This window comes from Phymastichus coffea, unplaced genomic scaffold (assembly GCF_024137745.1).
Source record: "Phymastichus coffea isolate CEN01 unplaced genomic scaffold, Cenicafe_Pcof_1.1 PCOF00007, whole genome shotgun sequence".
Lineage (NCBI taxonomy): Eukaryota > Metazoa > Arthropoda > Insecta > Hymenoptera > Eulophidae > Phymastichus > Phymastichus coffea.
In genome coordinates, this window is record NW_026706818.1 from 2,258,685 (window position 1) to 2,283,961 (window position 25,277).

Here is a 25,277-nt window from a genome sequence, read left to right on the forward strand (position 1 = left end):
GTAATAATAACAACCAAGTAAACATAAGGCCGATTCTATCTCAAATCATACGGAGCTCCATGGGCACCCATGAGCAAACCACACCAAACTATTTTTTTGAGATTCTATGATGAAAATTGTTGAAAATTGTTGAAAATTGTTTGTTCAGCCCCTACAGAGTCTTGTAATTTTCAAGAATGCACTTCATGCCCTGGCGCTAATGGCATCACATTCGACAAATTAAAAATTGACGAATCTGAGGTAGATAGTGAAATATCATTTGCATTTTGGAGTAAAGGTACTCTAGAAATGAGAACGGTATCTATTGCTACGTTCAAGGAAGAGATTGCAGAGCATACCATCAAAATTATTTCTCACTTAAGGATTAAGGAAATACAAAGGTTAGAAATAAAATCTGAAAAAGAAGCAGTATCAAAAAACTGTCTATGGTTATTGATGCATATTGATTTTGCTGAGAATTGGACAGTAATTTTGAAAAATCCCGTTCAAGGAAACCACTGGGTAAACAAACAGATTTCAATTTTTACTGCAGTTATTTATGTAGGAAATATGGTGAAGAGTTTTGTTGTCAGCGATGACCAAAAACATGATTTTTGTCATGCTTTATTAGCGATGAAAAAAATTATTGATATAATTGAAAGCACACTTAGTGAAGACAATATTGTACTGGAGTCGATCACCATATTATCGGACGGTGCTGCAAGTCATTTTAAAAATCGTTTTCAGTTGCATGAGTTTCGAAAAGGAACCATTAATAAAAAATGGATATTTTCTGCAACCGGTCATGGGAAAGGTGCTGTTGATGGTTTAGGAGGCTTAGTAAAACATTATGCAACGGTACATAATTTACGTTCTTCCGAGATCGACGCTATTCAATGTGCTGAAAAATTTGTTGAATATGTTCAACGCTATACTACTTCAATACAGTTAATACACCTAGAATCTGAAGAACTTCAAAATTTTCGTAACGAGAAAATTGAAGATAGGAATAGTTCCATGAAATTCGATGGTATCCAAAGATGCCACATGTGGAAGTCTGAACCATCCAATGGGAAGAGCAAGTGTTTTATCGCTAGAACTGTAGTACATGAATGGATTCAGATGGAGAAAAAAGTAAAAATGACTAAAAGGAAAGTCAAGGTGAAGAAAACTTCGGCTAAAAGAGGAAAATATGGTGAAGTACGTCAAAAGAAAAATAAAGTTTTATCAGGAAAAGTTAAGAAAGTGAATAACAGGCGAAAAAAAGAAAAAAAGAAAAATAAATAAATAATAGATTCAAGATATATTAAAAAATAAATGTGAAATATTATTTTATTTACTTTTGAACCTTTTTTTTATAAAAGTAATATACATTTACGTAGATTATTCAAATTTTCGACACGGAAGATAAAATTTTTTTTTTTATTTTTTTCTCCATAAAAAAGCAAAAACTGGAAACCGGACTGGTATACGTTTGAACACGATGGTACAACGAATCTACAAAAAAAAATGGGCCAAAAAAAGATGGCCTTTTTGAGATAAATCGGTATTTTTACAGGATGCAATTTTTATGCAAAATGCATAATCTTCTGAAAAATGCATTTATGCACATTTTTGATCACGTACATTTGAAGGTCTTCAATTTTGCTACAATATGAAAAAAGTTTCATCCGATTTGGACTAATAATGACCGAGTAGTAGAAAGTCGAAATCCAACTCTTAAAATTTTTTTTTAACTTTGAATTTTAGAAGTGAATTTTCAAAATTCAATATTAAATCAAATATGCGTCTAAGGCAAAAAAAAATACGTGTCGCTTTATTTTCATCATAGAATCTCAAAAAAATAGTTTGGTGTGGTTTGCTCATGGGTGCCCATGGAGCTCCGTATGATTTGAGATGGAATCGGCCATAATTTATAAATTTAAACACACGTTGGACAAATTAATGTAAAGAATGGATACTGTGATAAACCTTTTAACTGCTCCAGTAAACAAAATAGACTAATGAGCAGTTTAAAACTTGCTATCTGTTTTTGCCATATATTTTAACAAGCCTTCAGTGCCTTCCATCCACGCTTCATTCGCTATACTATCTTCTCATGTCGCCTTTTTCTTTTTCATTTTTCTTACTACCTCTTTTACTTCTCTTACTTTAATCTCTTCACCTTCCTTTCCTTCGCTGTCTTCGGTTTCTTCCCCTTTGCTTTCCTCCTTTTCTTTCTCTCCCAGTTGTCCCTTGAAATGCTTTAACCACTCTTCTTTTCCTATATTTTCATCTATTCCAATTCTTTTCTTCCTATTGATATTCACTTTATCCCAGAATTTTCTTCTCGTCTTATCTCTTCTTATTTCTTTTGACACTCTTTTCCCCTCAGCTTCTTTCTTTTCATTTATTAAACGGGTAAAAACCCATATCAAAACATGACAAATAATAATCATACAAAATAAATACATAATAAATATAAATAAATCAAAATACAATACAAAATAAAAATAAACAGTATAAGAAAAATAGAAGTAAATAAAAACAATAATTAAAGTAAAAATTTATTAAAATACAATAAAAAAAAAGAAGGAAAAAGGCAGCCAAAATAAAAAAACAAAATGCAACGAATAAACGAAAACCAGAAGACGCGTGACAAAAGAAACAAACTAGCGAAACTCCGCTATGTTCTCCCGAACAATCTTTTTAAATGCGCCAATACAATCTTTCGCTTTTCTTATTTCCTCTTTGTATTCTCCCTTTGCTTCTAGGTATTTGCCTCTGTCTCCTTTCCCTTTCCTTACCTTATTTAACTCTGCCATTACCCTAGCCCTTTTTATCCTACATTTTTCTCTCCACCAGCTTTTTTTCCATCCTTTTTTTTCCTTATCTTCTTTTTTACGACTGCGTTCCTCACTGTATTTTTTATCTCTTTCCATTTTTGTGTTCCCTCTAATGCGTCTATCCATCTCTGATACTCTCTTATAGCTTCTTCGCTCCAGTCGTCTATCATTCTTTTTTCCTATTCTTTTCTTTCTTCTCCTATTTTATTTCCCAATTCCACTTCTACAGGTAAGTGGTCCGACTTTACCCTCTCTTTTATTTAAACCCTTTTTATTGCCTCATCACCTTCCTCGTTACCTTGTTACGTCTCAAGACGTATCTTTACTCATTTACATTCTTTAAAAGTGCAATCCCGAATTTCGTAAAATCAAAACTATATACACGTCCACCAGAAAACGATACGGCAGCAAAACACAAAGACCATACTCAGCATTACACAACACACAATGAACTCAAAAAGAAAATTACTAAACTACACAAGAAACATCAGCGATTTATTGAGCACAAATTTATGTATATAAGATGAACCACCCGAAAGGTGATCAGCAATTATCGTTACTCCGTACACGTCAGTTCGACAATTGACGAATAAACTCTACGTATCGACGCTACAAGTCGCGTGCAAGCCTGTTCGACAATTTGGCTAATTATTCAACTATTACCTGTCAAACTACATTATTTGATCTCAATAAATACGCGATCCATTAAAAGTGAGAACGTGCAAATTCATTATTGAACCTATCCAAATACCAAGATCTACGATACTGAAAGTATTCTAGAAACTGTAAGTACAACAAAATAAATAAATACATTCATTCTTATTCATACATCGTATATTATTCATTACTTGTGAGCCTCAATCAGCCAGTAGTACTATATTGGTACATTTCGCACATTTGCTATTCTTAGTTTATGCACGAGACGTAACAATTGGTTCCGGTACGAAAAATACATTCGATTGAGATAAAGAAAATTATTTTTATACATATTAAAACTTAGTTCTTATTAATGAATTAACGCATCAAACATAAAAGAAAGAGTTCGAAAACCGCGGATATACGAGTAGGCGTTGTATTACAGAAGTAAACAGCACACGTCACTTTCTTTCATAATGACCGAATTTCAAATTTGCAATCTTGCAAAATTATGAAACTAAGACAACAGCAGAAATAAATGACCGAGAAATAATTTTCAGCCAGTACGTCAAATACCATACGTAGATAGAATTTCCTTTTTTCTTTTCTTTTTCACCTTTTATTTTTGCCATCTCAATAAGCAATTGTGTTTCCATATACTTCTACCATAATTTTTTGCTAACAATAATTTATCTTATTTTATATATTTTTCCTACTTCATCTATTTTGATTTTGTCGAATTCCCTTTGTTTATTCCGTTTATTACGAAAGTGCAATAAATGAGCAAGAAGTCCAGCACAACGAAGGACACATCATCCATAATTAGGAAACTCACGCGATCACAAATCGACAAGAATCCAAAATTAGAAGACCTTTTAGAAAAAGGACTGGATGAGATAGCTTTCAAAAAGAGTAACAAGCTACAAAGATCGCCTATTAAGACCAAGACCCAAGAAGAAATCGTAAGAAAAGAGAAAAACACAGGAGCAACAAAGAAAATCATACCAACAGTTGACCAATTAGTTGATTTAACAGAAAAACAAACAAATAAAACCGACTACACTGATTCCGACAAATATTCACTATTAAACCAAACGTTTGACACATTTGACTCAGAAAAATACGATAGATATTCAGACATTGCAGGATTTTTAGATGAACAAAGCCTAATATTAGGGACACCAAAAGATATATTATTCAGCATAAACACAAACGAAGAATCTGTCTACACAAAATACGCATTACCAAAAAACTCTGACGAATCTATTAACCAACAACAGAACATCGAAGATTCAAAAAAAGACATTAGAAAAATAAACAAAACACAATACATAAACGAAAAGGAGAGTGAAAGAAACACTCAGCAAATTCAAAGACAAATTCAAGAAAACCAACGTATCACAAGTCCAGCAACAAACCCAATAAACATGGCAAATTCACACCCAATCAAATTATCACTCAAAGAATTGGTAAATTATGTTCCAGACTTCGATGGCAAAAATATGCCACCCGCAAAGTACATCAGAAGATTACGACGAGTAAAAAATTTAGTAGAAGACCAAGATGAAAATAATGTAGTAGAATTATTGAAAGTGAGAATGAAGGGAGAGGCAGAAGAAGCTTTAGGAAACAGATGTGTAGAAACAATAGACGAATTAATTACAGCAATACGAAGTCTATACCCAATTCAAGAAGACATACACGAACTGCGTGCTAGGATACACAAAATAACACAAGGAACTACAGAATCAGTTATCCAATACACAAATAGATTATGTCAATTAGTCTTAGAAATAAAAGAAATATATAGAATACAAGAAACAAATGAAATAGCCAGGAAGAATTTCTACAAAGAATTAGATGCGGACGCAGCAAAATGTTTTAAAAAAGGAATGCGAACGGAAATAAAATACGAACTGGGCAATGAGACAACATTACAAGAAATGTCCAAAAAAGCCATAGAAATTGAAAATGACATAAATATTAGAAAAACAACAGACAATGTAACAATTAATAACACATATGCCGAATACAATGATTATTATAGACCTGAATTACCAAAAAAAATCATGATATGTCAAATTTGCCATGACCCCCAACACGAAGCACTATTTTGCCATTCTGCAGCATGCGTCTATTGTAAAGGATCAGATCACTTTTCTAATAATTGTAAAAATTCATTAGACAAAATCAATTTGATATGCAAATACTGCAGCCAAAAAGGACACTCAATAAGCGCTTGCCCACTGAATAAACGAAGAAATATCCATTGCCAATACTGTCAAGAATTAGGACATGAGGTAGGTCAATGCCCCTACATTGCCGACTACATAAAATGCTGGAAATGTGGAGAAACAAGACATGAAGCCATTAAGTGTAAAAATAAGATCACACAAAAGGTAAATAAATACAATATTTGTGACGAAGGAAGTCATTCAACGCAAGAATGCCCTGAGGTCTTTTGTAAAAAATGCAATAAAAAAGGTCACTCTATCAAATTTTCCACAACAGGTAAAAATAGATCACCTTATAGAATATGCACCCTATGCCAAGAACAGAGACACGAAGAACAAGATTGTGAAGAAGCGAGAATATATTTCACAGAACAAAGAAATAAATCAAGTTACAAATGCCAATTATGTGATCAATTAGGTCACACAGCAAAGTACTGCAGAAAAATCGCGAATACACAACAATCTTCAAACCGTCAGCAAAATCAGCAAAACTATAACACTTACAATAGAAACCACAACAACGGATACAGAAACAATTTTAACAATGATCAAAGGAAAAAATTCTGCGCTTATTGCAAAAATATAGGTCACATAGCAAGTGAATGTAGGAAATTACAAGCACTAAAAAATTATCCAACTCAAAATATTTCAATCACATGCGAAGGTTGCAACGAAACTGGACATAACATAGATAACTGTGAAAAAATTAAAAGATTACAAGAAGAAAGAATATTTTGCAGAATCTGTAAAGGTGTCGGTCATACAACAGAACAATGTCGCAAACATGGGACAAACTCGGAAAACTCTGGAGCTCCTTTGGGAAGGAACGCCTAAAGAATGAGCAGACAATAAAAACGTTCCACGACAAAACACTCACTCTCCCAACACAAACAAAACATCACATAGATACATACAGCAAATTCAAAGAAAATATAAAGGAAATAGAGAGTACCATGCTACAGACAGATATAGCTAAAAATAGTACTGATATTAACCAACAAATTACAAATGACTGTACCAAAATATACATTATCAAACTAAAAAACCTGCTCAAGTACATAGAAATAGTCGAACCAAATTCGAATAATAAACTGCAACTACTAGTAGACAGTGGAGCACAACTAAATATTATCAAAAATAGCAGCATTCCACAAAAGCAGTTAAATAGAAATGAACAAATATCTATATCAGGAATCACAGAAGACGCAATAAGAACAATAGGTTCAACACAAATGTATATTGCAGATGAACCATTTGATTTCCATGTATAGCACCGGATAACTTCTCTATTCCTTACGATGGAATAATAGGAATAAATGCCTTATCCAAACACAAATTAAGATTAGACAGAGGATACTTGGAAATAAATAATCAAAAAGTGCCATTAAAAGAAATCACTAGCAGAAATCAAACAAACACATTTACAGTACAAACCTCAAAAGAAATTAATGAACATCATGACACATGGAAACCTATAGCATTTGATAAAAGATACATAGTAAGCAAAAATGATATCGAAATAAATACGATTACACACAGCAAAGAAGTATCAATACATAAAGATGTAATTCAAATCCTAAATATAATAAGCGACATACAAGAAGAAACGAAAAATAGTACGAATGATCAAATATATGGGAATCCAGAAACAAAAATATCTCAACCTAACTATAACTCAAGCTTAACACAATTTATTGGAAACATTAATAAAGCCCTGGAAGACGAATCCAATGAAACCAAGGAGAACTATACTATTAATGATTATTCAAATTTTTGCGACACATTGAGAGATAACGTTGCAGGAGAGATCGATAGAAAATATGACAAAATGACGAACCTTCACATTATAAATGATATAGAAAATAACTTTAAAAACATCAATGAAAAATTCACACCTAAAGAAACTAATTTAAAACCGACACATATATTTACAACTACGCACAACGAAATTACACAAAAAGAGACACAAGAACATGAAATAACAATACGACGAAAGCAACTGATAGATACAATAAATTTAGAACACCTGACTCAACGAAAAAAAGAAAACATAAAAAATTTAAAACTGTCATTTGAAGACATATGCTGGTTAGAAGGAGATAAACTTGGCCAATGCAACATAGAAGAACACGAAAATAATTTAACTGATGATAAACCAGTATATGTTAAACAATTTCCTCTGCCATATACACTCAAGCAAATCGCATGTGATGAGACAAAAAAGCTAATTACAAATAACTTAATTAGACCTTCAACAAGTGCGTTTAACGCGCCAGTATGGATTGTGCCAAAAAAGTGATTAACAAAAGACGGAAAGAAAAAATGGAGAATGGTGATAGATTATCGAAAATTGAATGCAAAAACTATTCCAGATCCATATCTTATACCCAATATATTGGAAATTTTCGACTGCATAGGAAAAAACAAAGTTTTTACCACTATCGATATGGTTTCCGGATTTCATCAACTAGAAAAGAAAGAATCAGATATACATAAAACGGCATTTAGTATCCCTGGCGTGGGACGTTTTGAATTCAAAGTATTACCTTTCGGACTAATAAACTCACCTAGAGTCTTCCAAAGAGCACTAACAAAAGTACTCGGAGACCTATTGGAAAAAGGGTTCTGCTACCTATACATCGATGATATAATTATCGTTGCAAATACGGTTGAAGAACATAATGAAAGATTCAAACTCATAGCAGAAAAATTAAGAATAGCAGGATTAAAAATTGAAACGAGTAAATGCAAATTTTTCCAAAAGGAAGTAGAATTCTTAGGCCACATTATAAGTGAAGAAGGTATCAAAACAGACCCAAAGAAAATAGAAGCAATAAAAAAATTTCCTACCCCGAAAACTATCAAAAATATCAGAGAATTTTTAGGCCTAACAAGCTATTACAGACGCTTTATTGGACACTTTTCACAAATAGCAAAACCTATCATAGATTTACTGCAAAAAGAACAACCATTTATTTGGACTGAAGAAAGACAAGAAGCTTTTGAAAAATTAAAAAACGCCCTATGCACAACTCCAGTTCTTCAATACCCAGATATGGAAAAACCATTCATCATTACAACAGACGCTTCAAACTACGCGCTGGGTTGCGTACTCTCTCAAGGAGAGATCGGTAACGACAAACCAATAGCATTCGCATCAAGAATCTTAAAATCAGCAGAGAAAAAATACCATACATACGAAAAAGAAGCACTTGGCATAGTATTCGCAATAAAAACATTTAAGAATTACATATATGGAAACAAATTTACCGTTGTTAGTGATCACAAACCATTGTTATCCTTTAAATCAGCAGACAACAATTCAAGAGTACAAAAATGGAGACTAAAACTGGCAGATTATGATTATGACATTATCTACAAACCTGGCAAAATAAATACAAATGCCGATGCACTATCACGAAATCCGATGGAAGATATAAAAATAAACGCAGTTACCAGAGCACAAAAAGCAAAACAAGAATCAAAAGAAATAGTAACAAATGAACAAGAAAAACAAGAGGAACAAATCAAAATAATAAGAAAACAAGACAAAGAAAAAAGAAATAGAAATAAAAATATTACACAAACACAAGTACATATGGAAAATGACGAAAATACAACACAGAAACAACATAACATTCGATTTACGAAAAAACCCATCGAATCAAGAAAAGACAACATTATACATTTTATCGATTACAAACATCAATCATTAGATAACGCAACAGAAAGTCTAATGAAAATCAAACATATACAACCAGACAAAAATCTACAGCCCCAAGAAACTGAAATAATACAGTCAAGAACAGAAAACATCTTCATAGCCTGTCTTGACACAAGACAGTCGGCTATGAGAATAAAGGAAAATCTCAAAAGTATCTTCAAATTATTAAGAACATTAATAATTCGCAAGAGAATAAAAACATTCAGCATCTCAAAAGACCTACAATTAAAAAAACATACACTGGACCGAAATAGAAAACATTCTAGCGACAACATTCGAAAATTCTAAAACTAAAATTATCATTTGCCTAAATTACATCGACTACGTAAAACTCACAGACCGAGACAATATATTCGACCAATATCACTCAAGCGCACTAGGAGGACATTCGGGAATCAACAGAACATGGAACAGAATAAAGAACAAATACTATTGGGAAAATCTGAAAACTGATATAGAGAACCGTATTAAAAATTATGAAATTTGTCAAAGAAACAAACTAAAAAGAATAAAAACTAGACAACCAATTATAATAACGGATACTCCCATAAAAACATTCGACAAAATCGCAATGGACATAGTAGGACCTCTAAACGTTACTAATAACACAGGCCCACAAAAAAAAATGAACTTGGATGTCCATCGACAAAACCCATGTACTCCTACATATTTTTGCGCGCTGAGTCCGAATCTGGCATTCGTTTAACCTCAGCACGTCGGGTTCAAGGGCATTTGAAGGTCACATTGCAGAAATCAGCAATAACTAATACAAGACATCTGTCTGTTAAGTTTTTGGGGTCGCTGAATTTAAATCCGGTATTTGTTTTTCTCCATGAGGTAAGTTTGAAGGTTAGTTCAAGGTCAAAGCTGTTTACTCTAGGAAAAATGAATTTTTGACTGCAGATTCTGAAAGAGCGGGAAATTTTACGTCCAGATACATATTCAATTTTTTTTAATATAACCCTCAAGGTCATGTGAAGGTCACTTAATCTTGTTGGATGGAGGATTCGTATGACAATAAGATAATGGAATTTCATGGGGCAAACTACCATGTCGTTATGTTTTCAGGGTCGCCGAATCCAAATCCGCGGTGTTCGTTTGTCTCCATCAGGCCGCATTGAAGGTCGTTTAAAGGTCAAATCCTCGACAATTAGTGAAATCGAGTCAAGTTATCATTCTAACATATTTTTTGAGCATCTGAACCCAAATATAAAGACCGCTTAATACCTCAGGGTCAAAATCAAGGTCATCCCAAGGTCAAATATACATTTTTTTTATTAAAAAAAGGAAATTTTGACCACAGTTGCATGAAAAATAGAAAATTTCACATATTAGTGAATTATGTGCCATAAATTAGTATTTGAGAAAAATACTGAAGCTGATTAATCGTCGCATGACAAACAGCCACATATGGAGACATGGGTATCATGTATTACAAAACTCATGATTTTCTTTTTTTTCTTGTTCTTTTATCTTCGAATGATCTATGTAGGGGATTCCGCTTTCGTTTCTTTCCGTCGATAATATGTTCTCTTTTCAATGTCCAACAAAAGTCCGCTATCATATTTATGTCCCACCGGCCCTGGTATCGCTGTTCCATTACTTTAATATCTTGGTGAAACCGTTCCCCTTGTTCTTCGCTATAATCTCCAAGATTTTGTGGAAAGTAGTCTAAGTGTGAATGAAGAAAGTGTAGCTTGTAATTCATCAAGCAACCCAAACTATTGTAATTTTTAAGTAAGTCTTCAACTAGTTTTTTGTAGTTCTCGCTCTTGTGATTCCCTAAGAAATTTTCCACTACATCCTTGAAGCTAATCCATGCTGCTTTCTCTTTATCGTCCATCTTGTCTATGAATGCTTCATCCTTTAACAATGTGCGGATTTGGGGACCGTCAAATATACCTTCTTTCAATTTAGCGTCAGATACTCTTGGAAATTTTGTTCCCAGGTACGAGAAACATAGCCCTTCTTTATTCAACGCTTTAACGAATTGTTTTATTAAACCAAGTTTAATATGGAGAGGAGGAAGAAGGACCTTGGATGGCTCTACTAATGGCTTGTTAATGATGTTATCCTTACGGGGTTCGAACGTTGATCTATCAGGCCATTCTGCTTTTACATAATGATTCTTACGATCCCTGCTATCCCACATACATAAGAAACATGGAAACTTTGTGAAGCCTGATTGCTGACCTAGCATGATGGTAAGAATCTTGAGATCACCACAGATTAGCCAGTTGTGTTTCTTGTACTGTATTTTATTTAATACCAACTCAACATTTTTGTAATCTTCTTTCAGGGTAACCGAATGGGCCAGAGGTATTGCAGAATATTTATTAGTGTTATGTAATAATACAGCCTTCAGGCTTCGCTTAGAAGAATCCAGAAATAATCTCCATTCCTCAAATTTATAAACATTCTTCTTAAATTCGTTCATCAGATCCTTAACATTGTTGCAAAATACGAGATCATTCTCCGTAGAGAAATATTTTCTGAAGTCTTTTTCTCTATTCCGATAGTAAGAACATTTAGTACCTTTCGCCAGTAAATTTTTTTCCTTCAACCTCGAAGCAAGCAACTCTGCTCCCTCCTTTGATAAGCCTAACTCTCTAACTAGGTCATTATAGCTCATCAAACTCGAGAAACCAAGCAAAAACAGAACAGACAACGACAAAGAAAAACACATAGAACTGCAAGAAATCAAGATTATCCCCACAATACCTATCTCAACACCTAGATGCATAACACCACCTCCTCTACCAAACAGACCACTTTTTACCTTCAACAATCAAACCGCTCTTTCAACTACACATAAACATTTGTTTTCACTAGAATTAAACTAATACAAACATGACACTCCTCAAATGTTGCGACATTTTAAGCGGGGAGGAAAGCGAGATGTTCGCTTTAGGAATCTAAATTAAAAACAAATTCCTTATCTAAAAACAAAAGAAAAATATATTTTTACAAAATTACAATTATGTTTACAAATACAATTACACTTATATACAATTACAATTGTATCGATGATCTACACTTGGACCTATGATTACATTGTAAAACTCACTAAAAACCTCCACGCATACTCGACGAAAACCATTACAATACACTAACAAGTCATAAAAAAATAGTTCGCGCAGATTCCAAGTATCTTCATCTGGACCATACTCCCCCAAGAAGAAGGCCGTCCGCGTCACTCGATCGCAATGCCTCAGAGTACGCACTAACTGCCATCTCTGAAACTAACAAACAAATAGGAAACAAATTAGACATATGAATATACCAATATACAAACATACATTGTAAAACACTTACATCTATTCTCACATATTTTCGGGTCCCGGGCTTAGGTGCGACCGGTAAAGGCAAGCCCTCCCGTCTGGCCTTCTTTACCGCACGGGAATACTGCCAATCCGCAAACTAGAATAAAGAAATATAATGATAATAATAACAATGAATAAGAAATCAAATTGTAAAATACTTACGCAAACCATCAAATGGCGTTTTCTCGAGAAACCATACATGTTGAATTCTGTATTTTCGTCACAAGCGCAGAGAACACTTTGTAAACTATTGAAACGACGCAGCCTTTATATACCAAATAATTTATACACCTTGCAGAAAAATGATCCCACCTACGCAATCAAATTCCAACACTTCCGAAACTCGGAAATGCACATAATGAAATAATCTTTTCCACCGAAAACCAACCATTGCAATCAATACATATTAATTGCAATATCTTATGCCCCGAGGTGTTACGTCTCAAGACGTATCTTTACTCATTTACATTCTTTAAAAGTGCAATCCCGAATTTCGTAAAATCAAAACTATATACACGTCCACCAGAAAACGATACGGCAGCAAAACACAAAGACCATACTCAGCATTACACAACACACAATGAACTCAAAAAGAAAATTACTCAACTACACAAGAAACATCAGTGATTTATTGAGCACAAATTTATGTATATAAGATGAACCACCCGAAAGGTGATCAGCAATTATCGTTACTCCGTACACGTCAGTTCGACAATTGACGAATAAACTCTACGTATCGACGCTACAAGTCGCGTGCAAGCCTGTTCGACAATTTGGCTAATTATTCAACTATTACCTGTCAAACTACATTATTGGATCTCAATAAATACGCGATCCATTAAAAGTGAGAACGTGCAAATTCATTATTGAACCTATCCAAATACCGAGATCTACGATACTGAAAGTATTCTAGAAACTGTAAGTACAACAAAATAAATAAATACATTCATTCTTATTCATACATCGTATATTATTCATTACTTGTGAGCCTCAATCAGCCACTAGTACTATATTGGTACGTTTCGCACATTTGCTATTCTTAGTTTATGAACGAGACGTAACAACCTACTACATAGTCTATCGTTGACATTCCTCTCGCTCCTATATATGTTATTTCTTCCTCTTCATCTCCTTCTTTTCTCCCATTCGTTATCACTAAGCCCATTTCTATTTTATCATTTCAGTTGCTTTCAGTTCTATGTTATATCCTTTCAGTTGCTTCTTCACTCCAGTTTTTGCCCCTTGCTTCTTCACTCAGGTTTCGGTTAGCCCTATTACGAGGTGTGTTCAAAAAGTAAGGTGACTTTTCAAATTTCACGGGCAACGTACTTTCGATTATCGATTTTTTTGGTTTGTTTGGTTGTGAGAGGCGTAAAGGTCATAAGTGTTTTGCGTGCTCGGCGATTTCTTGCTATCGAAAAATATGGATCAAAGGATTTGCATCAAATTTTGTGTAAAAAATAAAATAAAGTGCTCCGAAACACTTGAAATGTTGACGGTGGCATACGGTGAAACTGTTCTCAGTAAAAAAGATGTTTACAAGTGGTACAAACTCTTCCAAGATGGCCGGGAAGATGTCAATGACGAGCCTCGCTCTGGACGCCCAAGCACGTCAACAACTGATGAAAACGTTCAAGCAGTGAAGAAAATTGTTCTGGAAAATCGTCGAATCACTATCAGAGAAGTTGCTGAGGATGTTGGTATATCGCTTGGCTCGTGCCATGAAATTTTTGGCTAAATTTTAACCAAAAGAACCGTCGCATAAGCATCGGTCAAGAACTGTTGAATGACGTCAACGTCAGATTTACTCAAAAGGGTCATAACTGGTGACGAATCATGGGTATATGATTATGATATCGAAACCAAAGTCCAATCGTCCCAATGGAAGAGCCCAGATGAGCCAAGACCGAAAAAATCACGCCAAGTTCGATCAAATGTCAAAGTTTTGCTCACTGTTTTCTTCGATTACCATGGCGTGGTGCATCAGGAGTTCTTACCATATGGACGTACGGTTAATAAACAGTATTATCTTGAAGTTATGCGCCGTTTGTGAGAAGCAATACGAAGAAACGCCCAGAATTGTGGAAAAACAATTCATGGCTTTTGCATCACGATAATGCCCCTGCTCACTCATCTTTGCTTGTGAGAGATTTTTTGGCAAAAAACAACACCACAATCATGCCTCAGCCACCATATTCACCGGATTTGGCCCCATGTGACTTTTTCTTGTTCCCAAAACTAAAGAGACCTATGAAAGGATGGAGATTTGCAACGATTGAAAAGATAAAGACTGCATCGCTGGATTAGCTCAAGGCTATACCGAAAAGTGCTTATGAGAAATGCTTTGAGGATTGGAAAAACCGTTGGCATAAGTGTATTGTATTTGAGGTGGATTACTTTGAAGGGGACAACATAAATATTGATAAATAAATAAATATTTTTTCTTAAAAATACAAAGTCACCTTACTTTTTGAACACACCTCGTATATCAAATTCCCTAACATATTCCAAGTCGTCTTCCTCCATGCTCCTAATCCCCGCCACGTTCCAGAATAGTATCTTTACTGCCTCTCTTCCCGCTCTCTCCCTTCCCTCCTCTCTCTCTCTTTTTTCCCTATTGTTTTCGAAACCCTTTCGCTCTTTTTTCGACCATTTTTCCCTCTTTCTCGCTCCACCACCATTCTTCTTCTTCTGACTTCAACCAGTTATGCCACATCTTTACCTCTTTACCTTTACCTTTTATTTCTCTCGCAATAAAGGAAATATTATATATTATAAATAATATTAGGAATAGAAAAGCTCCTGGTTTTGATTATATCACAGGAATAACGTGACCCACAATTAGAATAAGATACTTAACAATTATTTTCAATGCATGCTTGCGTCTCTGCTATTTTTCTTTCTAGTGAAAAGTAGCAGAGACTGTTTTAATACCCAAGCTCGGTAAAGAACCAGAACTGAGAACTTCATATAGACCGATTAGCCTTTTATCAACACTTTTTAAAATTTAAAAAAAATTAATCCTAGCCAGAATAAAGCTAATAATACCAAAGAGAAAACGTTTCCCTGACCATCAATTCGGTTTTAGGTATAACCATGCCGAGATTGAACCGGTAAACAGAATAGTATCTATTGTAAAGGAATCCATCAAAGATAAACATTACTATACTGGTATATTTTTGGATCTCGCCCAGGCTTTTGACAAAGTTTGGTATAAAGGGCTACTGCACAAGTTCAATAGATTTTGTCCTCAACCTCCCTACGATTTGCTACAGACTTACTTACGCAATACAGTCTATCAAGCTAAAATAAATAAAAACGTACCGAAACGTCAGTTAATAAAAGCAGAAGTATCAAAGTCTATTAATGTCTTGATAGCAATATATGCAGATGATACAGCAATTATAACCGTACTCTCAGAGGTAACAACAGCAACCAAAGCATTACAAACCTACATAAAACATTATCTTCAAAATTAGTTTATCTCAAGGAGAATAAAAGTAAATGAAAGCAAATCAATTCTTACGATATTCACATTTCCAAAAAAAATAGCTGTACTTTTGTTATTAAACGAGAAATATATTCTGCAAAGCAATTAACTAAAATATCGAGTTATTCACCTTGCAACGATTATCGGAAATCGTTGACTCGCGCGAGGTAATGAGCGGCTAAACGAGAGTAGCCACGCTCGGTTCGCGAGAGAGAGAGAGCGTAGGGGCAATGACCGGGAGGGGAGGCTCCGACCGGTAGTATGACTGTGCCACTCAGTCAGTTCGTGCGCCTAACCTGTTTCCGAGCCGTTCGAAGTTTCGTGCGTTGTTCCTGTTCCTGGTGAGAGTGCGAACTTCGGTGCGGTGTGCTCGTAGCAGCCGCAGCAACAGCAGTAGCAACAGCAATAGTAGCATCAGCAGCAACAGCAGCAACAACAACAACAGCAGCAACAGAAATCGAGGTGGTGCAGCAAGCGGCAGAGCAGCTTAATAACAGTGTGTTATTCGGATACGGTTGGCCACCGTATCCACATCGTCCTTGCGGTAGGTGCACCTTCCCCTTTTTAATTGTTGTTACGATTTGCGTGCGAATCTGCGCAGCGAGCGCGAAGAATTTACTGTTGCGTGCGAGCAGGTAGTTCGCGGGAATCGCGGTATATTTTTTCTCTCTCTCTCGATCAGCGTGTGTTGTCATTCACGCGTGCGTGCGTTAGACTTTCGGCAGATTCCCCGTGTAATTGGTTTTATTAAATAAATCATCCCTTGGTTTCTATTTAAACGAGTTTCCGTTATTGTGTTTTTCCTTTGTCCGGAGGTCGCGCCAGTGTTTACGTTCGATTCGAATTCGCCGGTTACGTAGCACGAACCGCGCGAATACAGGTAGACGCGAATCGACGACTTAGGTTCCGGTGGCGGCCGCACGAGCGCTACTAGTAAGAGCGACAGCGCCGCCAAGTGGCGAGTTGGGGGAACCCAACTCGGAACAGCGAAGAGACTCTGCGCAGGCGCACTCCGAGGCAAGGTAGGTTACTGTGCTTTGAGCACATAGATAACAAGGCTTCGTCTAGTTGAAATAAGGGCACTTTCTGGAGATTATCGACTAAACGACAGCCTGTTACATGGCGCCCAACTAAATTAGGACTCACACACGAGGGAAATTGCACGAAAAGAGAGAGCAACGCGCGCGAGAGAGAGACGTTTGCGCGCGTGCGTAATAAGGTGCGAGCGGGTAAAGTAACGCGTGGCTCGTTCGGTACGTGCTCTGCGGTAGGGGAAAGACGCCTCTCCGACCCAATAACAACTGCTTTTGTGAGCCGAGAGCACACTAACCCCAGGGGTCGAAGAGACGTCCGTAGTCGCTGTAACGCGAATATAAAAGGTGACTAATTGTATTTGGGTTAACTTTTTGCTTTTTAGGTGTTTTATTACACATTAAAGTAATTAAGTGGGGGTTAGTCACCGAGCGACAGTACCAGCAGAGCGCGCAATTGGGGTGTGTGTAGGGTTAGATTAACTAAACCGGTGGAGCTAACAAACAGTTAGCCTCCACCTATAGGCAGGTAGTTGCGAAGCGAAAGTTCATACTTCCTTAGAGTACGCGATACCTGCACACACCCACAAGCCACGCGTATTGTTGCCTTGTAAATAAAGGCGTAATTGGGTAGTTGGCGATAAAAATCGTAACACCCCGCTCGCGCCTTGGGAGATAGGAGGCGGTAGTGGTCAAATAGGGAAACTAACCTCAACCGTCACCTACGCCCCAGCATAAGCGTCATGGAGGATACCGCCGACGCGATAACCCGGTGGGCTTCGGAACTGCCTTCGACACAGCTGGACAGGTACCTGACGCAACTGGAGTTGCGAACAGATGGTCCTAAGCTGATGCAGGCAGTTCGATTAGCATATTGGTTGCTAGGCGAGTATATCGACCTAGACTTCCAAGGAGCGGCGTTAGATAGGGAGGCCACACAACGCAGGCGACGGAGTCGAGAGAGGTGGCTGGAGTCCAGGCGACAAGAGTTATAAGCAGCTGATGCGGAGGATCTTGTCGCCCACCCACTCATGCTGTTATACAGGGATGAGGTGGTGGAGGCCAACCTGACGCGGACTCTCGCAGTCTATGACAACCTTGAAGAGGAGAGTCAGAGCGAGACGGGGGAGCGAGAGCCCGCAGAGGAAGGGGGGACCGGCGAGGTCAAGGGGCCCACGGAGGGGGTCGGTAGTGAGCACAAGGGCTCCACCGGATCGCCGGATAGGCGAAGAGCTCGACGCTTCGAAAACGAGGAGCTACAACCTCAAGAAGAAGAAGAGGAACGGTGCGTGACGGAACGATTAAAAGAAGAGATCGAGCGCAACCGTGTCGGGATCAACCGCATACTTGAGATGCTGGAAAGGCACGACCAGGTATGCGCGCGGTGGAGCGACCAGGTGACCGCTCTGCAGGTGGAGGTCCAGCAGTTGAGAAACAGGGACCCCACCAATCGACGGACGGTCGTACCAGAGCGGCCCCGGAGGACCGTAGATTTCCAATCCACGTATACGTGCCACTACGACCCAAGGGTACCAGGTAGTACCCCGGAACCCCAGCGATCGACCCCTGGCGAACCTCGAGAGGCTCTCCAAAGGCAGGTGCCTTCAAGGACGGAACAGCCACCGAGAAGAGGACCAAGAGACGCCGATATGGATGAAGGGGCGGCGACCCCTGAAGGATCCGCCTGGTACGACGCCAATGCGGCGTCGGGGTACTACGCGACTCGGGACGCGGGTAGGATTGTGAGAGGGTGGAAGCTGCGATACTCTGGCACGGCTTCAGAGTGCGTAGACACCTTCTTGTCGAGACTAGAAGATCTACGCGCGGGTTCTGGGCTAACAGACGGCGAAATCTTGTGCTCGGTATCAGAGCTCCTCGAAGGCGTTGCGAGGACCTGGTACGAGCTTAACAAGCTTAAGTGGAGGAATTACGCCGACTTCGTGGCAGGCGCTCGACGTTGGTTTGGGTCGAGTGAGCTTCAGCAACAAAGGTTGCTGCAAGAGGCCCAAGCCCGGTACCAGAAGAAAGGAGAGCTGGTACGAGAATATGCCTGCCACCTCCTCTTCATGTTAGCCCAGCTACGTCCGCCGTTACCAGAGCAGAGGCAGCTAGATTTGCTGTATGCAAATCTCCTACCCGCCATCCGGATGCAGCTGCGGAGGAATGCGTTCTCCAACGTGGACGAATTCCACGCCCGGGCGACCGAAATCGAGACCGCTTTGCGGGACGACGAGCGCCCGAGGACCAGGTTGGAGCCAACGTCCACGTTGTACCCCGAGCACATGGGGGTGTCAGCTAAGGCACCACCGCCCCGGGCAGGACCCCGTACGGCGGCCATGTCCAACAAGCCTCGGGGTAGGGATCAGCGACAACCCGAGTCGCCGGTTAAAACCCCGGCCAAGAGACCCGCGGACCGGCCCACAATCGCTGCAACGCAGGCGACAGACCCCATTGAGGATCTGTCGTCGCAGATCGCGACCCTGCGGCGCGATATGGACCGGTACTTTAAGGAGAGGAAGGCTAACTCTCCTAGGCGGCCGAGGGGTCGGCCGCAAGAAAAGGGGAGGACTAAAACCCCCCCAGGGTCTCCTGGCCAGCGACGAGAGGGTCAGCGGAGGAAAATAGATTACTCCCAACCGATCAAGTGCTCGTCTTGTGGCAAACTAGGCTTTACCAGAAGGTACTGCCCGGATTGCAACAAGGGAAACGGGCAGGGAAGCGGAGGACGGAGGTCCCCTCCGCGTCCCCAGTAAAGGTGACCTCTCGTCGCGGGTCGCTGGAACGGGGCAGGGGCTCGCCAGCGACCCCAGGGTTCAGGAAGGTCTCGCCAGGGATATCGGACCCTACGAGACCTGGCAGTGCGGTGGAGTTGGAGGCGACAGCGACCGAACAGATGCCTGATCGGGGTAACCGGGCATTTTGTATCCTCGAAGGGTACGGAGGCCGGATTCAGGTGGTGGAGCAGGGGTTTGAATGGGTCGGAGAGGAGACCATCAGACCCAAAAGCTCCAGGAGACCACCTGACACTCCGGAGGATACACCGGCGACCCAGACACCTGCGGGTGAGAGCACGTCGATGCGAGTAGCGGCTGCCCAGGGCAAGAAGAGCCGTGAAAGCCTCCCGTCCACAGAGGGGAGAGAGACGGCGAAAGCTCCCCGCAGGTATAGACCCGAGGATGAGACCCGATGGTGGCTTCAGGTGGGGATAGGTGCCTACAAGTTAAGGGCACTCTACGACACCGGGGCCTCATCAACGGTAATGGGTCAACTCGGGCTTAGGTTGGCATCAGACATGGGGCTGGGCCTGGACGTCACGCGAGCGGGAGAAGCGAAGCTCGCTGACGGTCGCCCATATTCTATCTTGGGTCATGTGATTTTCCCCTTCACAGTAGGGGGAATCACAAAAGAGGTAAGGGTCGCTATAACGCCACTGCTGTCTGATGACTGCTACGTCGGCGCGAATTTCGTGAGGGAATTCAGCGCCAACCTGAACCCTGACACGGACCAGCTGTACTTGGCGAAAGCCAAAGTGGTGGTACCGTTGGAAGTGGCAAGCGTCACTGGTACGTCGTGCCTCGCACCCGTAGGCCTGGTAGAAGCCACGGAAGCACAGCGTCAAGAAGTGGCTAGCCTCGTCGATGGATTAATTCCAGACGGAGGCGAGTGTTTAGGCTGTGCTGTGGGGGTCGAGCATGAGATAGACATCGGAGACGCTCGACCCTGTAAACAGAAATACTACCCGGTCTCAGATAGGGTGCGAGACGAAATGCACGCGCTGGTCAAGGCCATGCTGGACAACGACGTCATTGAACCAGCAACCAGCGGGTGGTCAAGTCCAGTGGTGATGGATTTTTTAAAATTTGACCATACAGCTAACTCTGCAGGAATCATTTTTATAACAAATTCTTCATCTCTGAATAGAGTGCGGATTTGAGGACCATCGAAAAGATCTTCTTTTTGTTTGAGATCACTTATATGTAGAAACTTCTCTTTTAAGTATTAAAAACATTTCCGCAAAATGTTTGAAAGATATAATTAAAGGTTAGCGGAAGATATTTTTTACCCCTGGGTTGAAAACTATACAACTTGACTACTCTTATTGTACGAAGTAATTTTTTCTATCTCTACTATTCTACAAACACAAGAAACGTGGATATTTGGAAAATCTGACTGTTACCTCAGAATGATAGTTGAAATATTAAGATCACCATATACTTCAAATTAGTGTTTCGTGTAATTTATTTTCTCTAATACTATTTCTGAATTATCGTACGTTTTCTTTAACTTTGTTCAATGAACTATCGGGATAAGTGCAAACAAGTTCCTGTATGAAAAATATTGCTTTTAGACTCCGCTCAAAAGAGTCGATAATACGTAATTAATATTCTCCACTCTTCATCTTTATAAATATTACATTTTATTCCATTTATTAGCCATCTCACATTAGTACAAAATATCATCGAGTTTTCTGTATCTTGGGCAAAGAGCTTACGGAATTTCTGTTTCCTGTTCCGATAAACATAATCTTTTGTCTTCTTGGACAACAAGTTTTTCTTTTTCAATACTGTAGATAAATCAGCTCCATCTTTCCGTAATAGCAAATCTCTTATGTGATCATTCAACTCCTTTTGATCGAAAGTTTCTGGGGTATTATTCTTGATAATGCCCGGTAAATATTCATCTTCTTCGTTATCACTTAGACTGCCGCATTTCTCATTTGATCATTCACTGATTTCCATTTCCACTGGTGAAAATGACTTCCTAACTTTCGTAAATTATTAAATTGTATTTTTTATTTCTAGATTGTTAGTTTCTTTTACTGACAATACGTTAGCATACATGATTTCAAATTTATCAAAAGAACAAAAAATAACTACATAAAAGATATGTACGAGTATGCATATTTTTTAAATATATCTTGGCATTGTTGTTAAAAAATATATTGAGATAAATAGACACGCAAACATAAAACAAGATTAAAAATATAATCAAAATTCCTTATCATTCTGAAATTTCTTTTCCGAGAAAAGAAAAGTAATACATATAATGATATTATTTATCACTAAAACTTATAGATATAAATCATTACCTTCGGATACCGTAGTGATCTAATATTTGTATACGTTTGTTTATTTCCATCTCCATACCAAGGTAGAAGCATTTCATTAACCAAAGAATCATTGAAGCTAGCGTACAAAAGTATATGTGAATCTTTTGCCATCCAGAAAGCTTCGGAGCTATGAAGAATCTCTTCTGGAAAGTATAAGAATGATTATAATTTCTATCAAAAATAGGATAAATTCTACATTCAATTTTTCATTGAAAAATATTATACAGGGTGTTCAGAAAGTCTGGAAACACCCAAATAACTTTCCAGGTGATTTATTTTTAAAATATATCAAGGCCAATTTTGAAGTAATTTTCAAGAAGAAATTCAATTAACTTCGAATTGGATTTAACCTTGAAGATGATTTTGACGGTTTTTCAAGATCACGTCAATTTTTTTAAATGAAAAGAGCCTTTTTTGACAACCAGTAATTAAAAAAGCGGGAAATTTTACTTTCAAAACCGTTAATGTCAAAAATTTCCCGTTGACCTTGGTCATTCAAAGGTCATTCAATTCAGAGGCCTTTGAAAAGAACTGGATTGATGGAAATAAACCAAAATTTACTTTCGTTGTTTTTTTTTTATCGCAATTAACGATGACCTCAAACTTGACCTTGGTGGTATCTTGCAATGTTATTTCAAGGTTAGTTTTTTTTTTGATGTCCACCTCATTTGATATCGACAATTGAAAGAGCAAAAGTTCCCATACTTTTATATCATGCGTTACCTAGGAACAACTACTAGTTATTACCCTTTCAAGCTGCTCTGGTATACTCGTCAAAAAAATTTTCAGCGCAAGAGCTTACAATTCAAAATAATATTTTACTTGTTATTGAATTTTTATATTCTGATAAGCTTGTGGATACGGACTACTGCAAAGAATAGTGCAATGGACAAACTAACTGATACAGAAAGAATAATGCCTCTTATGATGAGAGGTTGGGGTCCAATGCAGCGATCTTATAGGGCGCTGAGAAATCTTTTTAATGCAACATTTAGAACTGATAGAACTCTAATTTTTTATTTTTCAACAGTTCAAAAAACTGTTAGAAGATTTGAAAATATCGGCACTATTAGTGATCTACCTAGATTAAGCAGACCAAGGTCAGTAATTGATGAAGAGAAATCATTAGATGTTTTGTTAACATTCACTACTGATGCACATACTTCCATTCGTAGAGTTGCTCAAGAGCATGTAATGAGTAAATTATCTGTTCCTAACATACTACAGAAAGCGAATTTTCATCCATTCGAAGTACCACTGATACACAAGCTAAACAAAGATGATTTCGATTGTCGCGTTGAATTTTGTGATGATATGATGTCTTCCATAGTTCAAAATCCTAACTTTTTATTTATTATAATATTTTCAGATGAAACTACATTTCGACTTAACGCAAGATTGAATAGGCAGAATTGTAGATACTGGGCATTTGAAAATCCTCATTGGGCAAGAAAAGCCAAATCTGTATATCCACAAAATTAAAATGTTTGAACTAGAATAATAAATAATCGAATTATAGGACCATTTCTTATTGACGGTAACTCGAATGCCCAAAACTATGAAGCCATGCTGCGGAATCAAATATTTCCTGCAATAAGAGGAATAACTGGACAAAACTTCAATGACACATAATATCGACAGGATGACGCAGCAGCTCATTATGCACGAACTATTCACGCTTACTGACTTGCACTATTTATCCAGCTAGGTCACCTAATTTGACGCCTATTGACTACATATATTGGGTAATTTGAAAGATCGAGTATACAAAACAAAACTCCAAAATTTGAATGAAATATGACAAAGGATCGTTGATGAATCAGCTCTTATTCCCGCTGAAATCATCAGGAATGCTGTTGATGCTTTTTACCGTCGGTTAGGATACTGTCAAGAAGTAAATAGAGAGCAGTTCAAGCATCTGTTATAAATACAGTCAGAAAATATTTATTGAATCACGTAAGAGGCAAGAGGACTCACGATAATAAAGTACTCCAAAGGGAACAGAAATGACTACGTCAATGCCGTTGTTCCTGGGTAACGCTGAAAGTAAAAGTATGGGAACTTCTGCTCTATCAATTGCCAATATCAGATGAGGAGGACATCAGAAAAAAAAACTTTGACCTTGAAATTATCTTGCAGGATACAAGCAAGATCGAGTTTGAAGTCATCGCTAATTGCGATCAAACAAAACAATTAAAGCAAGCTTTGGTCTATTTCTATCAATCGAGTTATTCTGAAAGGTCTCAGAATTGAATGACCTGTGAATGACCTTCAAAGTCAACGGAAAATTTTTGACCTCAATTATTTTGAACGTAAAATTTCCCACTCTTTGGATTACTGATGTGAAAAAAATGCTTTTCATTTTGAAAAATTGACCTAACCTTGAAAAATCCGTCAAGATCATCTTCAAGGTTAAATCCAATTCGAAGTAAATTGAATTCATTCTTGAAAATTACTTCAAAAGTGGCCTTGATATATTTTAAAAATAAATGACCTGGAAAGTTATTTGGGTGTTTGCAGACTTTTTGGACACCCTGTATATATATATATATGTAAGCCACAATTTATAGCTTAAAATCTGAGATTGGGATTTTTAGGTTTAAAGCCAAACAAATAAGATGCAGTAAAACAACTGTAATATAAAAACAATATGTACATGATAGCAAAGCTAAATATAATATTACAGTTATACAATACACTTAACGCTAACCTGAATCAATATAATTGTCAATAGCAAAACCTTCTCTGCAAAACTACGATCACAACAAATCATACGAGATTTACAACTCGGAATCTAAACACAAACTGCCTCTTATCCGAGCTACCGACAGTAAGGCTAAGCTCAGCTACGCTTGAGCTTATATCCCCCCTTCGGGAGAACGTAGGTATCACCCGTCCAAGTAAGGAACAAGTTTACTCGCATGA

The 25,277-nt window shown here is 38.0% G+C and overlaps 1 protein-coding gene across 10 annotated transcripts in view; it reads right to left on the reverse strand.

Annotated features, from left to right (window-relative positions):
- LOC131669021 (inactive dipeptidyl peptidase 10) overlaps positions 1 to 25,277 on the reverse strand; it is a 1,674,792-nt gene that overhangs the window by 982,524 nt on the left and 666,991 nt on the right. For 9 of the 10 annotated variants that reach the window (XM_058943594.1, XM_058943627.1, XM_058943611.1 and 6 more), the window contains one exon: positions 22,332 to 22,495. In XM_058943594.1, the coding sequence (XP_058799577.1) occupies positions 22,332 to 22,495 (164 nt within the window). The remainder of the gene's footprint in view (positions 1 to 22,331; positions 22,496 to 25,277) is intronic. The other variant, XM_058943586.1, reaches the window with a different exon arrangement.